The 17,748-nt window shown below is 35.3% G+C and overlaps 1 protein-coding gene across 5 annotated transcripts; it reads left to right on the forward strand.

Annotated features, from left to right (window-relative positions):
* Nucleotides 1-6,707: 6,707 nt before the first annotated feature.
* On the forward strand, nucleotides 6,708-15,976 carry hmga1a (high mobility group AT-hook 1a). 5 transcript variants are annotated; one of them, XM_055188465.2, is made up of 5 exons: nucleotides 6,708-6,868; nucleotides 7,690-7,788; nucleotides 10,892-10,984; nucleotides 11,787-11,846; nucleotides 14,108-15,976. In XM_055188465.2, exons 2-5 carry the CDS (start codon nucleotides 7,699-7,701, stop codon nucleotides 14,180-14,182), a joined length of 318 nt encoding a protein of 105 aa, XP_055044440.2. In that variant the 5' UTR covers nucleotides 6,708-6,868; nucleotides 7,690-7,698; the 3' UTR covers nucleotides 14,183-15,976. The 5 variants fall into 5 exon arrangements, with proteins under 5 accessions (XP_055044440.2, XP_055044443.2, XP_055044444.2 ...); XM_055188468.2 differs by having other exon boundaries at nucleotides 10,895-10,984; XM_055188469.2 differs by lacking the exon at nucleotides 6,708-6,868 and adding an exon at nucleotides 7,260-7,408 and having other exon boundaries at nucleotides 10,895-10,984.
* The last annotated feature ends 1,772 nt before the right edge of the window (nucleotides 15,977-17,748 follow it).

Consider the following 17,748-nt stretch of genomic DNA (forward strand, 5'->3'; position numbering starts at 1 on the left):
GTAAAATATAACAAAATAAATGCATAACTTGAAGTTTTTACATTTATTAAAAATAAAAAAATTGTGTAAAATATAAATGGAATCATAAAGTGCACAAATTTGCCCACAAAAAGCACATTTGTAAAGTTGTCATTAACAGTAGCCTACTTGAGGATTACTGCAGGGTGACAATGGCAACGGGTTCATTGCTATCACTTGTCGTTGTCACCCTGCAGACTAGCCAGTTCCAGTTCTGGTTAGTGTCTGTGGGTTTTTTCTTTTGTTTGCCTGTGTTTTGCTTGTGCACAATTCAGAATTGAATTGAGAATGACTCCTAAATTCCAATTCAATTCTTGAATTTGAATTGATGTCAAAAACAGGATCTAGAATTACAATTCGAATTTGAATTAAAGGAAGCGGAATTGCAATTCAATAGAAATTCAAAGAAATTCATATACATATTATACAGTAAGTGAAGTGTTAAAAATGAAGCTTTCAGTATATGTCAGATATGATTGCATTGCATATTTTAGAAATTATATAAATTTAAACTACTTTTACAGATTACATTAACAGGAAATGTTTTTCCCCAGCAATTAATGTTAAAAACTCTAGTCACATAACAAATAATTAAGTTAGATTTTTTTGTAATTGAAATTTTGTGGAACACGATGGAACATGACTTTATTTCCCAGAATGCTTTACTTTAATCAAGTATTTAAAATGGTTGCCAAACAATTTTCCAAAGTAACTTTCCTAACACTGAATGTATGTTAGATTCTTTCTGTTGTGTGACTGTGGAATTTCTTTGAATTGTCATGAATTTGATTCCGCTTCCTGTCATTCCAATTCAAATTCAACTTCCTGTTGGGCGGAGTCAATTCAATTCAAATTCCAATTCATGAATTGAATGGAGGCCAATTCTGAATTGTGCACAAGCCTGGTGTTTTGACCTCTGCCTATTTTATGGATTTACAATTGTGGATTACCCTTCATTAAACTTTTCAATTGCATCCTCATTTTTTATGTCCTTGTGCAGACACTTGTCTTGTATTAATAATTAGTGCACCTGTTTATCTGTTTGTATCAAAATTCAAGTCATCCGTGTGTTATGAAGGCAAATGTTTAAAAACATTAACATGTTCTCAAATTGTCTTCTGATGCACTTTGGCATTTATGACTGAGTTATGAGGTCACCTGCTGGACAACCAGCAAAATGCACACCACTCCTCTGCAATGTGACCTTAATATCATGTTTTTAATGTATTTATCAGTTTATTGTTGTTTAGAAAAAATAACATTAAAAATGTTATGACTGAACATAAATTAATAAAACAAGGAAAGATAAACCTTGGGCAAGTTGTAAGTTGTACCCAGCCTTGGTACTAACAGAAGAATGAAAAGTTGCTGCTAACAACTGCTGCTACATTTCAGGGAGAATACAAATGTTATTAACAATGGAAATGGCCAACATGCTTTTAGTGTTCACAAACCTACTTTTGTTTGAGCTCATTAAAAATAATAATAATAATAGGAGAAATGTCGTAGAGCAGGGGTCTCCAACCACAATGGATGAAATAATCTGGAGGGCTACTTTTGGATTTTGCCCGTAGGCACCACGTTGGAGACCCCTGTTGTAGAGCTAGTGAACTAAATATTCATTTCATATCTGTAAATACAGAACACTACAAAACACATACAGTTAAGCTCAAAATGATTTATACCCAGGCTAAAATTGGAATTATAGTGAATTTTTATTTGTTGAATGGGTACATTCTGTGGGAAGACTCAGAGACACAGAGATATTAATGATAAATGAATGAAATGTTTCATACCCAGATCTTATGGCAAAATTCTCAGGAAATGCAATCTTCTGCACCATTTTATATGCTCCTAGTTTTAGAGCAAGGGGTCTCCAATGTGGTGGTTTATAAATAAAATAAACAAGTAAAACAAAAAAGTTTTGAGTAGCCCTCCAGATTGTTTTGTCTATTGTGGTAGCCCTTGCCCACAAAAAGGTTGGAGACACCTGTTCTAGATCAATCTAATCAACTATAAATTCAGACCAGCTAATACGCATGCTTTAGTCAGTTTCTGGTCAATTGCAAGTTATGGGTAAAACCAAGGAGATTAGTGAGGATCTCCAGTTGTGCATGGATGCTCATGTTTTCAAGCACCAGTTGCCACGGTGCACATCACACATGGTGCAGAAAAAGTTGAGTTGTGCATGCAGTAAACCTTCCTACAAAATATTGATCCAAAGCACACAGCAAAAGTGGTCAAGAAATGGTTGGCAGAGAGCAGTATCAATGTTTTGTTTTGGCCAAGCCAGAGTCCAGACCTGAATTCAATTAAGAATTTTTGAAAGAACTGAAGACCACCAAAGCGATGTACTAAATGACATTCTTAGTATTTTTGTCTTGTTTTCAGTTCAAATATCTAAAGATTCTTAAATTAAGATGAATTTTCTTAATGAACAAAATTACCTTAGAAAATAAGAACAAACATAAAATTTAAGGGAATTTGTGTTTAAAACAAACAAAAAATATTTAGTTCTCAAACTAAAACAGGGTCCGCAGCATTAATGAAAGACTCTGTTTACGAGGGTCAAAAACACCAGAGTATTCTGAAGGAAAGGCTTAACCGTAGAAAAACGAATGTGTTTTTAAACGCAAACGCATTCATGTAAATGTGGCCTTAGCATGGCTGCCTTGAGAACGGGGGTGACTTAAAAAATACAAAACTAAAAGATTATGCTTGAGGTATCTGATTGTGCATGTGTCACTTCATTCATACTGTAAGAATAATCACTTTAATAGTTTTATTGTGATGATAAATAACAAAAGTAAAGTGGGAGCTTTAAGGTATTAGGAAAAGGAATGCACTTAAATGTCTGTAATATTATTTACAGCTGTGTAGTGATTTGGTATAAACATGTTCATTCATTCAGAGTTTCCTGTGTTTGTCTGACTAACAGTTGACTCAGTTACTGAATCAGTTTTGAAAAATGGCAAGGATTCGTCTTCTGATCCACCCGCGTTCTCTGTTTTTATTAAGAAAAAAAACTTCAGTCAGTAAACTGTGTTGTTCTCACGTTCTCTGTTTACAGCAAAAATATGTATAAAGGTTTATTAATTTAACTTTTAGCTCACCCAGTTTTAAATTCCGAAATGGTTCCTCTTAAGTTAAATATGTAATATCCTACCATGAGCTTAAGTTGAAAATGTAATATCATCACCCACCATGAACAGTGGATACACAAATGACTCATGGTGCATCCTCTGTAAACACCAAGAATGGAGGAATTAGTCATGTTGAAACAATGCTCTAATTTGCATGGTAGCCCTTTTAAGTGGCACGAGTTTGCATTTAAATCATGTCTCCATTGATCAAATGGGCCATTGCGATGCCAGTAATATGCACCATAGACTATGCTAAACGGCGCTGTGCCTCGATGTATTTGCAACATAAGATGCCTATTGACTCAAGCAGGGTTGTTAATAGCTGCAGTATTACACCTTGCTTTGTCCTGTAAATGTATAGAATGTTTAGCCTATATCCTTCAATAGAATAGAGACACCTTCTCTCAGACAGGATTTTCCCTGTTTGCACCCTGTTGATTTGACAGTTTTTTACAATCACTTTGCTACTATTTTCAGAACATTGATGTCATTTTTTACATCTTTAGATACAAAACTCAAAACAGTTATAACTTGTTACACAGGCTGTCTAGTGTTCAAAACATTATATTGTGCATTCACATCTTTAAAGACATCTTGCACTTGCACAATCATTGTTTCAAAACACAAATTTACTGTGAAATACCATTGAAACATAACTATAGATCACCCACACAAGCTACTGATAGTTTGACTATGTCATTCTTTGTACAATCATTAAATATTGTAGAACAAAATTGGTGATACAGATTTCATTATGGTACATGTAGAGCAAATACATATCTGTAAAAGTACTGCAGTAGTAGAGAGAATACGACAGACACATTGGAATCATTGAAGAAAGTTTGTAATGTATTGATGAAAACACTACAGTACAATCACAACATAGGTCACATCATTTCACAATCTGCACTCAATCATCAGTAACAAGTTGGCAGAATTGGACAAGCAATTACAAGGGCCTGCATCTATACAGTACAGTGATAATTGGTTCATGCTCCATGCTTATTGGTTACAATGAACCTCATTATCTTGAAACTTTCATGATTTTCAGTAAACATGGAAGATTGTTTGTCTGTTTCCATACAACTATTAAGAGTAATGCAACAGTTACTTATCATTTTGAGCAGCTGTATCGATTGATAGTTAGATCATTGTAAGAAAATGAACAGACACTTATTTGAAATGTGATGTGTGAATAGCCTTTTGAAATAGTAGTACTTTGATGTTAAGTTGTGTCATATTGAACAGGTGATTTTAGTTGAATCCAAGTTTTATGTGTATTGTATCCAAGCAATTGAGAAAAGAGTTAGAGTTTTGAAAAATGTGCATTTTGATCATTGGTTGTGAGTTTTGTCTAGAGTTCTGAAAATAGCAAAGTGATTGTAAAAAACTGTAAATACAATGATTGTTGCTTGATAAAAATGACAACAGACCAAATGTATCATAATGACTGGGAATTTTGTTTCTAACCACCCTACAAACAAGGTTTATCTCTTGCAAAATAAGTTGCCTCTGAAGAATACCAAGATTTTGTTAGAACATTAAATTACATGATACAAATGACTATTCAAATGCCAACCCTGATATTTCCATTTATAAAACTTGAACCTTTTGTGTGAACCCCGGTCATTCCAAACATGCCAAATAAAACCAGATATAAAAGGATGGTTTCCTAACAGTTTTGAAATATTCAAAAGTGCTAGTCTACTACTTCATTACCCCTATTTAAATTGTTTTTGGTACTACACTACTTTTAATTTTTAGAACACTTAAATATTTGAAAAGCTTACAGTTTAGTAAACACTGCATTTTTGCATCAGTTAAAAATCTAGAATATCCCAATGATTAAGATTATATATTGAATAGATTAATAAAACATAATCAGAATAAAGGTATGATCAGGGTTTGAAATTAACAAACCCTGAAAAAAAATCTGCTGTGGCGGGTAAATCATTAGCCAATTTGGCAGGTTACTTTTTATAAATTATGTTTAATAGTTAATTTCATGGTAAAGCTCATGTAAGCCAAATGCACAATTTTATTAAAACTACTCAAATCGCGAGTCATCATGGTATATTAAAATACAACATTATAACGCATGATCTGCGCAGCTTACTTGAACACACTCGTCACCAGTGTTGGGTAAGGTTACACAAAAAAGGAATTAATTACTAGTTACTAATTACATCTTCAATCATGTAATTAGATTACTTTACAAATTATTCTCTCCAAAAAGTCTTTAATTACTTATTAATAATTACTTTCTAAATCATATTTAGTATGTTACAAGTATAGGCTTGAAATGGCTCGAAGAAATAATATATAAAAGTACATCAATTATTCTGGTCCCACTTTAGGGTCCAATTCTCTCTATTAACTAACTATTAACTACTTTTGCCTCAATATACTCCAACTACTGCTTATTAATACTAAAGAAGTTGTTAATTTTAAGTATTGGTAGAAATGGGGAGGGTTAAGGAATAAGGTTTTGCAGAATCAGGCATTAATATGTGCTATTAAGGATTAATAAACAGCCAGCATCTCATTAATATTAATGCTAATAATCAACCAGTTAATAGTGAGAATTGTAAACCATGTTCAATCCACTATTGTATTATAGTGTATAGTATAGTATTTTGCAGTCCATACACAGTATTAAGTTACATCAGAAGTAAATGTAATAGATTACAAGAAAATAAGAGAAATCCCTTACTTTACTTTTTCAATGGAAAAGTAATTAAATTAAAGTAACTAATTACTTAGTGACGAGCAGTGTTGGGTGTAATTAGTTACTACGCAACAAACAACAGCATTCTAGAATCGAGAGAGACTCGAACATACTAATGTGGCGATTAGCTGGGGTTACTAATAAGAGTTAGTGTAGTAAAATCATGGTTTTGTAGTAATCAATGCACCAAAAAACAAAAACAAAAACAAAAAAAAACATTGTTACTACACTTTTACCACAATGTACAGGGGCTCCGGCAGTAATAAGCACCTCACTAAATGGAAACTTGATGACCTGTTTTCCGGTGACGTGCTTATTAAAACGTCTCAAAAACCTGGATAAAGAACAGTATAAAAACTTTAATCATTCTGCAATGTAGTACAGACAAGAACAAAGTCCAGTAAAAAGACAGTGCTCTACTACAGCATATTAAATAGAAAATCCATATAGTATATTAATATATAAGTCGTGTTCATGGAATATATATTTGATGCTTATTTGATGTTCATTGTGTTGATTTGCTTACCTGAAAATAAATTTAGGTGAAAATTACAAGATGAAAGAGGAGGAGAGATGGCAGGACCAGATATTTTTGCTCGGATAATATAAAATACTGATTTTATAATAAATAATAATAAAATATAAATGAAGATGTGCTCACACTAGTAAACAATAGCCTATAATATTCATCGTATTTCATCCATGAAACAGACGCTGGGTAGGCTCTGATGATTCAGTCTCGTCGTCAGCATGATTGACAAGGCAATCCACCAATACATTATGTAGGTTGTTCTACATTCAAACAATGGCCCTCCTGTTTTTCCCCGCCCTCGGAAAGTGTATTTCCCGTGTGTGTGTGGAAGAACCCGTGAAATGCCCCTGAAACTCCCGAAGGCGGTTGTTGTCTTTATTTCATTCGAGGTCTTCACACCACGCTGTTTGTTCACGCACTGGACTTCATCTCGGCTTTTATTAAGTGGTAAGTTTTCATTTTCCTAAATGCACGAGCTCCATTTAGTTTGTATGTTTGCCCATCTGCAAAAAAAAAGAGAAACATGAACAAGAATTTCTGTTTAGGTCAGAATTTAAAAACCAGTTGAATAGACTGGCGGGCTCATGGGTCTCACTGTACAAAGCGACGTATTGTTCACAGAACGCGTTATTAATTTTGACCAGTTAGCATCTTTTAATAGAGCAAAGGGTTTATATTTTGCAAGTAACGGTAGTAAAATGATGAAATGATGAAAAAAAAAAACGGTGTTTCAAAATCAGTGACTAAACAATTTAAAGGTATTTAGTGCATAGAGCCTTGTGTTTTCTTTTTATTACATTTTAACATTAACGTTACATGACAAAACCTCGGCAGTGTAAACAGCAAACCATATTTTCACGCGCTCGGGGATTTAAAAGGGCGCGAATCTCGCGCGGCGTGTTCATATTCCGGTTCGAGCATCCGTAGAAACCGCTGCTTACGTTTTAGCCTTCTGTTTCGAAGCTCTGTTGCCCTGCTCTGTCGAAGGTATTTTATCTGGTAATTCACAATGCGACTTTTTTGTGTATTTTAACTAATATAGGCCTACAATAAGGCGTGTGTGTGTGTTCGCTCGCGTGTGTGTTCACATGCGTTCAGGCCTAGCGCGTGTTGTAAACAAACGAGAAGCCGGTCGATCAGCGCGTTACCTCATTGCTTTCGATATGCTTTAAAGTTAACTTCTATTTAGTGTCCATACCGATCGCGTATTACTTTTAAGTTCGGATGTATTATTTGATTGTGCTCTAATATATGAATGTTTTATGCAGTAACACACAATGAGCGATACTGGCAAGGACACAGTGGCTTCTAAAGAGAAAGATGGAGCAGAGAAAAGAGGACGTGGAAGACCACGAAAACATCCACAGGTACTGCAGTGCTCGATTCTAGCTTTTAATGTTTTTCAATATAACTACTGTGTTTTTGGCTTAATGAGGCACATTAATTCGTTTGCGATCCTGCATGTGGGCTCAAAATGAAAATGTAAACATGTTTTTTGTTAGTGTAATGCTTTTTTCCTCTGTGCTTAACTGAGGACGTTATTTTATATGTATCTAACAATTCATTGTACAGACTTTACTTCTCTAAAGCTCAGCATGTGCACTGATCATTTGGAGTGGCCGTATGGCCAAGGCCTGTAACGTGATCCATTTAAACCAGAAGTAACCCAGTTAAACCCTATTCATCTGCTTACTGATTGGCTGGTGGGAAATACCTGGGCCTGATTTGTTCGTGTAGTTGTCACTCCTAAGAGCGCACAAGGGCATTAGGTTTAAAGTTTCTGTTACTCACCCATGTAATCTGACCCTCTGAGTAGTAATCCATGGCCACAATCAGACAGCATATTATACATATTGCTTATTGTTAACTCTGCTTTCCAAAATAATTTTGCTGTAGTTCTAAACTAAAGTAACCACTTTTAAAAAACCTTTGGCCTGTTTTCTAGCAGTCTTTTACATGGTGCACATCTCAAGAAAACACCAACTGTGACATTACAGTCGAGATGTAACATCATTGTACTTAATTTAATGTTACAATGCTAAAAACAATGTTGTGACTGCTGAGTTTGCTTTATATGCTAGTTAATGCTATGCACACACAGAGCTACTGAAGGGGCTGCTCTGTGTAACAGCCAATCAGAGCAGAGCTGAATATTATTTTTCATGACCCTTTCAAGTAAGGCAATAATAGACCATTTGTGACCCGTTCTGGCAAAATTAGTGGGAATTGAGGTTTTCATAAAAATTGGTACATTAAGCCCTCGTCTAGTGATCCCAATATTATAAATACTCTAAGCATCTTAAGTGATATTTATTTGTATGGTTTCTGAGAGGTGTACCATTCTAAATGCATAATTTAACCTCTCGGCCCGCACTAGCTCGGGGACAGAAAGAAATCAGTTTTTTGTTTAAACGCTGCTAACAATATATATAGCCTACTGTCTACAAACATTAACAATATTAACATTACTATACATCGTTTAAAAGGTCTACAGGTTTAGCATCAGTGTATGGTCTCTGTTTTGAGATACAGATGCTCTAGCATCATAGATATAGTATTTTGTTACAGAAGTCCAGATGACAACATGCAAAATATAAACGAGACTCCTTACCTTTTGTGTTGGTGTAACGATCGCAATCGAATCCAGTCTGTTTCAGATGTGTGAATGACCCATAAAAACTCTCCAATAAAATACATCCAATGACCATTTTGGTCCACAAATGCGTATAAGCCGTGAAATATAGATATATTGTTCATTGTTTACGTCAGATTTCACATGCACGTCTTGTAATGGATTATAATATACAATCTGATGACTATTTACATCATAACACTTGTATATGAGATTACACTCGCGTTCAAAACCAGCAGTCAAACTTGTTTCTAAAAGTAGGTGGGTGTATAATTCATAATATCCAAACAGCGCTGTCAAATATCGTGACGTCATCTGACTCGGTCGTGCCCTCCAATGACTTCATGGAAAATATTGTTAGACAGAACGTGTAGCCAATTAGATAACGGATCCAATGATCTTTGTGTGACGTTTTATTTCCTGGTGTGGAAACGGCATTTTATACGCTTGCATAAGGATAAATAATAAGAACGAATGTGTATGCATGTAAACAAAATACTTTTATTTTGGGGCTGACTGGCACTTAGAAAAGGCAATAGTCTTACAAAAACTTTAGCAATTTTTGGCCTATTGACTTCAAACTTGAAATATAACTTCTTTAGACTTGTGGCTTTGGCATCATTGCATTTCTAGGTTTCACACACAGATTTATCATTAAGATTTTTAGTATTAAAAAATGTTTTGCAAAAATTTTTTTTATTACAATTTACTTCAGCCTCTAACTTTTAATTTTTATATTAAAATATTTTTGAAAGTGTCTTCTATATAATAATACAACAGGTATGCTTATCCTCTGAATGGTTTAGTAAAAACAGCCCTTTTAGTGAAAGTATGTCTTTTCATGGTTTGGGCCAGAGTGGGGGTGCTTTTCAAGAGGTTAATACAAAGATTTTGGTATTACATACAAAGCGTGACATTTTGGTTTTGATTTTAAAACATGCAGGAATTAGAAACAATAAAAGTTGAACATATATGTTTCCTACAGTATTGTTTTTGACTTTGTGTGACTAAATCTTTACCTGTGATTGTATGGTAATTTTGCTTTTGAACCCTCAAAATGTTTTAACGTTATTTCCCTCAACTCACTTTGCTGACTCAAATACGTGTAGCACTCTATCATTTTTTTTGTCAGTTTCCAACAAATCATGCATCGTTTTAAAGGTTTTGAAAAAATATATAAATATGTAATAGACTTATATTCATATATGTAATTTTCATATATGAATATAACAATCAGTGTACTTGCGTTTGTTTTTTGTTCATTTTTCAAATTGAGAAACGCTTGCTTTTGGCCAAACAATGTTTAAATCCATTTAAAACTTTAATTTTTGTCCATATCTTCACAATAGAGGTGATACAGCCACTGTAATTCTTGAGCAAGAACATGCAGACATTAAATCATGTAATCTCAGAGTAAGGGTTTAAACTGCTGAGACGCTTCACATGTTAATTATTAACTAACACAATGTGTCTCAGACTTCATATGAGTTCCCAAACTAACATTATTGTAAACCCAAACAAAATGCCACATGCAGTAAAAGGTTTTGCAGTTTTTTTTTCTGTAAGATCTTGTCGCACGAGATCTGTCACATAAACGATATATCCTGGACTAAGTTGAACAGAGCTGAAGTGCTCCCAAAATTGCACCCATCCTTACATTTAAGTAATCCAGGGCATAAATAAATGTTGTGAAACGGTTCACTCATAAATGTAAGCGATTAATAATTTAATTTTTATTGGCAATTGATCACGTTTTGATGTAAACATGTGGAAAATGCAAAAGGATAAATGCTGTTTTTAGTGTTTAGTCTTAATATACATGTACTGTCTTCTCACAGCAGGAGCCCAGTGGATCTCCAACACCAAAGAGACCTAGAGGAAGACCAAAGGGCAGCAAAAATAAGCCAAGCACCACAGCATCTAAGGGCAAAGTGAGTAGAGATGATTCTGAGCCGTTCTGCCTCCTAAGAAAGTGCATGGTTTGCAGGAAGTGAACAGGCATAAATCACAACAAACAAAATTACTTAATGTCTTCAGTTCAGCCACATTTCAAATGTTGTTTTTCTAGATTCTTCTAATCTAAAATGGATTTATATTTTACTTGTACTATTTGTTCAGTCCCAGAGTCCCTTAAAGAGTATGATGACAGTTTACATTAAAGCATCTAGCAGGTGCTTTTATCCAAAGTGAGACAAAAGTGAGGAGTGCAATGTACCATGAGCAATCTTGTTTTCATAAGAGCACACAGATAAAATTGACTGCTCAGTTCCGGTTCATTCTCCAGACTTCCTGCTAGTTTCCTGTGGCGTACCAAACATTTTGCGTTGCAGGTGCACGGGCAGCTTAGGCAGTCTCTGTGATGATAACCCCTCCCCCTTCAACTCTTCTGTCTCTTCCATGATCTATTGTTAAAACAACAGCTGACCCACCAACCCTTCCCCCCCATATGCACACAGCTTTTCTTTTGTGTGTACACGCAGCACGGAGGGGAAGTGTGTTGTGTGCATGTGTTGGTCTCTCTCTTGCCTGGCCGTACCAGCTGTCTCTCTGTTATGGACCAGGTGGCCAGCGAACTCGAGTGCACTGCATGCTGGTCGTGTCCGTTTCTAATACAATAACCAATGAACTTACTACCCTTGGGCTGCCGCTAGTATGAGCTTGACAGTGCCCTCTAGTGCTCAGCTGCATACTTATCATGAAGTTAACTACTCTCTCTCTCTCATTCTGTCCTAGAAAGCAGCTGTAGCGTCGGCATCTGAAGGGGGAAAACGCCGTGGAAGACCCAAGAAAGCAGTGAGTATCTAGTTTGTGCTCTGTTTTGTGCAAAACAGATCTTAAAATCATGTCTTCAGTGTGGCTATGTAATGAAACCACACGGCTAAACCAGTTTTGTGTGTGTGGTAATTTGCCATGTGCAACAGCAAAAAAATTTAGCTGTTTATCATGAGGGATTACTTAAAAAATGTACTCGTAAAAAAACGTCACTACTGTCCATCTTTGTTTTTAAGTATCTATTCCGGGATCTATTCCTAGTCTCGGCAGTTCTTGCAACAACACGCAATCATTAACAGCGGCCGCGATGACGTCTTGACGTCACATCAGATATTGCGCCAGCCAGATGTGCTCGTGTTTGCTCCACCGGTACAACGGATGCTTTCGCTGAGAAATTAGAAAGAAACAGAAACTAAAGAGTGAGTGAGCAGAGCAATGCGCAGGTAGTCTGACAAGATCCCAGACATTGGGTCTCATTCACTAAGCATGCGTGCTCACAAATTTGTTCATAAAATGTGTGTACAGACTTTTAACTTGGAAATCATGATTCAACAAAAACTATTATACTAAAATTTCTTCTAAATGTTTGCAAAAACACAAGAACAACTTAGACCACACGTACGCAATTATCAGGAACAAGGAAAAAGAACCCTATTATGTGTGTTATATATTTGATATATTTTTCCCTTGTTTATGATTATTGCGTACGTGTGGTCTAAGTTGTTCTTATGTTTTTGCGTACATTTAAAATAAATTTTAGTATGAAAGTTTTTGTTGAATCATGATTTCTAAGTTAAATAGTCCGTAATTTTATGAACATTTGTGCGTACACATGCTTTGTTAATGAGACCCATTGTTTTAGTACCAAAAAAGGATGTTATTCCGGATCTTATCACTTCCGAAAGGTTTTTTAGCACATTTGGCTGCATCCAAATAACGACACTTGACCATTTGACAACTTGCATGACGTTTTCCTGTATTTGGCCCAAGTGTTCTAGTGGGCGTAACGCCCCCACACGTGCATGCAGAATAATTCACCCGATGGGACACACTCAGCAAGTGTTAAAATCAATGTAGTGGCAGCAATTTGCACCAAAACATTCATGTTTTTTATTTAGGCTACTTAAAATATATATTTTTACATTTTTCTTTAAATAAAATGAACATACAATCACTCTGAAATTAACATTTGCTGAACTTAAAAATGATCTACACGTATATGATGCTTTCAGAAGCAGAATTCTTTGCGCCTGCAAAAACTTCTGTTCAGGGGTTGTAAATCTTTAAAAAAAAGTTATTTTAGAATCGTGATTTTTATTTTAAGCAATTCCACTGGGTATTAAATGAAATTTAATGAAACATAATTACATTCTAGTGTGTGTTTTACTCGAGTAAAAGTATGTAGAAGTTAAGATTATGCTTTGGAGTGTAGTGAATTATGTTTTCCAAATGGAAGACCGCTGATAAATTACTGATACTTGAAAAATGCCCACCTCTGCTTACAAATCCTTTCCCCTGTAGGTTGTTTATGATGACCCAATTAATTATCTTCAATCTGATAAGTCAGTATGGCATGTAAATAAACTGAGTTTCCGCTGTTTCCTAGACAGCTCACATTGTAGTCATAGGTTTTTATGCTGCATTCTTTTCACATGAATCACAGCTCTGGCACCACTGTTTGATTTTTTTCACAATTAAACGTGTCCACAGGAATTCACTGCGTTGAGTCATAGAAACCCCTTACTTTAAGTTGCACTACTTTTACTTCACAATTCCACATGCGTTTTGTTTAATTCTAAATGTTTATTTTAAACAAAAAAAATATGATGTCTTCAAGTAATTGTGGTTACACAAATGTCAGTGACTAATTTTAACAAATATTTTACACAATCTGTCAGAGTTTGTTTTCATAGAGAAAGAAGTATGTTTCGTGTGTGTGTGTTCATAATGTGCATTTGCAGCACTTGCAGGAATGACTGATAGTAACTTGGTTAATAACAAAAACACCTCTATCATTCAAGTCGTGATTTCTGCCGTTATTAATAAGTTAAAAGTTTAAAGGGTGTTATTCATATGTTGTTTTAATCATGATACTTCTGCAGCACTATCTAAAAAATTTATGTAATCTAAACTGTAACTGGGCATACCACAACAAATTGCTTAAAAACCTAAAATAAGAAAAGATCACTGATTTAGTTTTAAATAATTGCTAATAAGTGTCATTTTACATGGATTTTGTAATGTAAGATGGCTTGACTGATTGGCTCACTGTGTTGTTCCAGGAGAAGGAGGAGCAGCCATCAAAGTCCTCTGAGGAGGAAGAAGAAGAGGAGGAAGAGGAAGAGGAGGAACAGTAACTAGCAACTCATGCTACCTCACAATCCAACATTTCTTCCTGTTGACCAGAGCTGGACTGACACCCCATCCCCTTACACTGTTGCAACCCTTCCTTTCTTGTTCACCATTATGTTCTAGTACCCCCCTAGAGTCAGGGAGGCCTGTACACGTCATGCGCCTTCTCTGTGTAACGTCACTGGAAAGACTCAAATACTGTATGTCTATTCATGAATGCATTCACGTCTATGCGTGTATCGCACTCAATGAGTAATTGGTTGAGAGTGTCTGTCATTATACTGGACAAAGATATGCTCTGATGCGACTGACACAAAGCAATCGCTAAATACTGTTTCTTTTTCTCCATAAACTACAGTTTCAGGCCATGATTTTCGCTTTTTTTACCAGTCTAAGATGTGGTAGGTTGTGTAAAATTCATACAATTGTGTACTGGACAAAGGTGAATTGACCTACTTATTTGTTTTTAATTTGGCTTGTGTGTGCGTGTGTGGTAACTCAGTGTCTACAGTTTTCCTATTAGCTTTTCTGTCACTCGAGTTAGAAATAAAATTAAGCATGTTTGTGAGTGATAAATCTTAGCACATCGTAATCAACGTATCATTGAATGTTTTTTTTTTTATTAGATGAAAAATACTTCTTAATCTTTCACTGATTTTGTAATTCTTGATTTGATAACTGAAGTTATGTAGTCCGTATTCCCCGTACTTGATGTGGTGTATTTCAGCTTATTGGAGCTTGTGGTTGTCTGGCCATGACTTTATTGCAGTTTTTTATGATTGCTATTGAATTTTAATTTCGGAAAGGACTGAAGTCTTTCTGATCAACAGCAACGACGCAAACTACTATTCGTTTTAAACCCAGATAGATGCGACCGTTAACCAACAAATATGCTTTACTAGACTGTGCTAGGTCATTCCATTTGCTCTGTTTCCCAGCCATACTACTTGTGTCTTCTTATGGTCTGCTGAGATCGTTCAGTTCAGATTTAGCATGACCTTATCTTTACTGTGTGTTGATGTTTTTGACGTGTTAAATTCCATGTCAGGGAACGCTGATCTGTCTAGTGACTGGGTCTGAGAATTTAATGCTGCTACAAAAGTTGTTAGTTAAACCCCGAATACTGCAACCGGGTCAGTTCTACTCTGGACTTGACTGTCACATTCATACCTCACTTTTCAACAGCCTATGATGGATTAACTTTTCTCTTAAATGAAGTCTCATTGCATCCTTTGCCAGGTGTGTTTCTTTTCTCAAGTGCAGTATCTGATCCATTCATAACAGTTTCTTTACCATAGTTTTCAGTTTCTTTTTTAAAACTGAATTTGCTTACAGCTGTGTGCACATTAATGAACAGAAACTTTTTCGTACATAATCATCTGAGCATGCAACAGGAAATACTGCATTGATTCAGAAAGATGCTTAACATGTTCACAGAGAGATATAGGTTGTTTTAATTTTTTTGTATACATATGTTTGGTGCACTGAATTGGTTTCTTGAGTTGCAATATCATGGAAATGAAATGTTGCACCTAAAGGTTAGGGCTGTTTTTTTGTAACATCCTACAAGTTTCTTAGGTCTGAGCCCCCACTGAGAAAACTATGATGGTACTATGGCTGTTTGATGCAGTGATTTTTAACATGCACCCTTAATACTGATGTCTTGTTTTTAATGTGCCCGTGCACAGAACTGGTTTGGGAGCAAATTGGATCTTTTCAATGTATACACTCTGCATTTTCTATTGTGGACTGCAGGAATTTATATTCAAAATGGTAATAAAGTTAAGGATTTGTACATATTTTGGGTGTTTTTTTTTACAAACTTGCTTACAATTCTTAAATCACAATCATTTCAAAAGATTTAAAAAACTCATAATGTTCTCACCCTCAATCTGAATGAGTAATGATGACAACATTTTTACATTTGTGTGGGGGAACTATTCCTTTAAGACAAGTTCCCGAATGAATGTCATGTTTGCGCTGTCTTAACTGAAAACTGCTTTTATATCTTAAAATATATCCGTATCAGGCCATCAGTAATGTTATAGGTATAGACAGGTCCTTAAATATTTGGACAAGGTTTTTTTTTTATTTTAGTTGTTGACCAAAACCTGTTTAAGTTATATTTATATAATAATTATGACTCTTAGCTTTAATTTGAGGTTTTATTCACATCCAAACTCATAAAACTTTGCACTGAAAATGTACATGTGGTATAGGCTTTGGAATTAGGTGTTGGAAAATGGCTCTATAGCACCACCTAAAAAATTCAACAAAGCAACTGTGTTTGACTGAATTTGGTTCCTCTCTGTAACATGGCAAGACCTACAAAAGTCTCTTGGATAGAATTGGAGACTTCCTTTTTGGTTTACACCTTTTGAGTTACTTCTGTGATATTTTTGTTTTTGTCATTTCCAGGTGTTATACTTTAACAAACTTCCTACAGTTTTTGTCAGATTATCATTATATTTGGTGAGAGTCATCTTAAGAGTCAAATCCTTCACAATTTAGCCTAAAGTAAAAATTTGTGTCAGTTCTGGCCCAACAAATTTGATGTTTTGTCACGAAACAGGAAGTTGTTGGAACTTAGGCATACAGTGTCTGATCTGTCCCAAATTTTCATGATCAAAAATTCGTCCTGACCTAAACACATCTACATAATAACTTTATTTTATAGTCATAGCACCACCAGCTGGCAACTTGAAGGGACATGTTTTACACTGATTATGCAATGTCCAATCTGTCCCAAACTTATAAGAGTCTCAACCTGAACACACCTACATGCCAATAGTCACTTGTGTTCACAGCGCCACCAGCTGGCAACAGGAAGTGACATGTTTCACACTAATTATGCAATGTCCAATCTGTCCCAAACTTATCATGACTGATAAGAGTCTCGACCTGAACACATCTATGCTAATAGTCACTTACTGTATGGTCATAGCGCCACCAGCTGGCAAACAGGAAGCCATAAGCCATTCTTGCTCAATTCAATTTTATTTATATAGCGCTTTTCACAATACTTAATTGTTTCAAAGCAGCTTTACATTAATAGAAGCAATAAAAGCACAGAAAAATGACAGATAGCACAACATAATACACGATAGCATAAGCCGTCAAATTTGCTGGGGCTATAACTCGACATTATAAGTGAGCGTATTACTAATTAACGTCTAGAAGAGGAAGCTAAATTAAGCCCAAGAAGGCTTCCTTCCCGGGGTAAAAAACCCCCTAGGAGAAAAAAAACCCCGGGCTGTTTAGCCGAGGAAATAAAAAAAGTCCTAGGAGGGAACATTTTTTTTCAATTAAATTCAATTTTATTTATATAGCACTTTTCACAAGTGTTAATTGTTGCAAAGCAGCTTTACATGAGAAGATGTAGAGGAGAACACAGAAAATCAATAGGTAATATAAGAAGTAGATATAGTGGCTAAGGTTAAACAAGCGAGCATATTAATAATATAACGTATACAGTAAAGTGCTATGTTAAGCCAAAGTTGGCTGACTTCCTGGGACGAAAAAAAACCCCTAGGAAAAAACCCAATGAGTAAAACTCCTAGAAGGACAAAAA

This window comes from Misgurnus anguillicaudatus, chromosome 13 (assembly GCF_027580225.2).
Source record: "Misgurnus anguillicaudatus chromosome 13, ASM2758022v2, whole genome shotgun sequence".
NCBI lineage: Eukaryota > Metazoa > Chordata > Actinopteri > Cypriniformes > Cobitidae > Misgurnus > Misgurnus anguillicaudatus.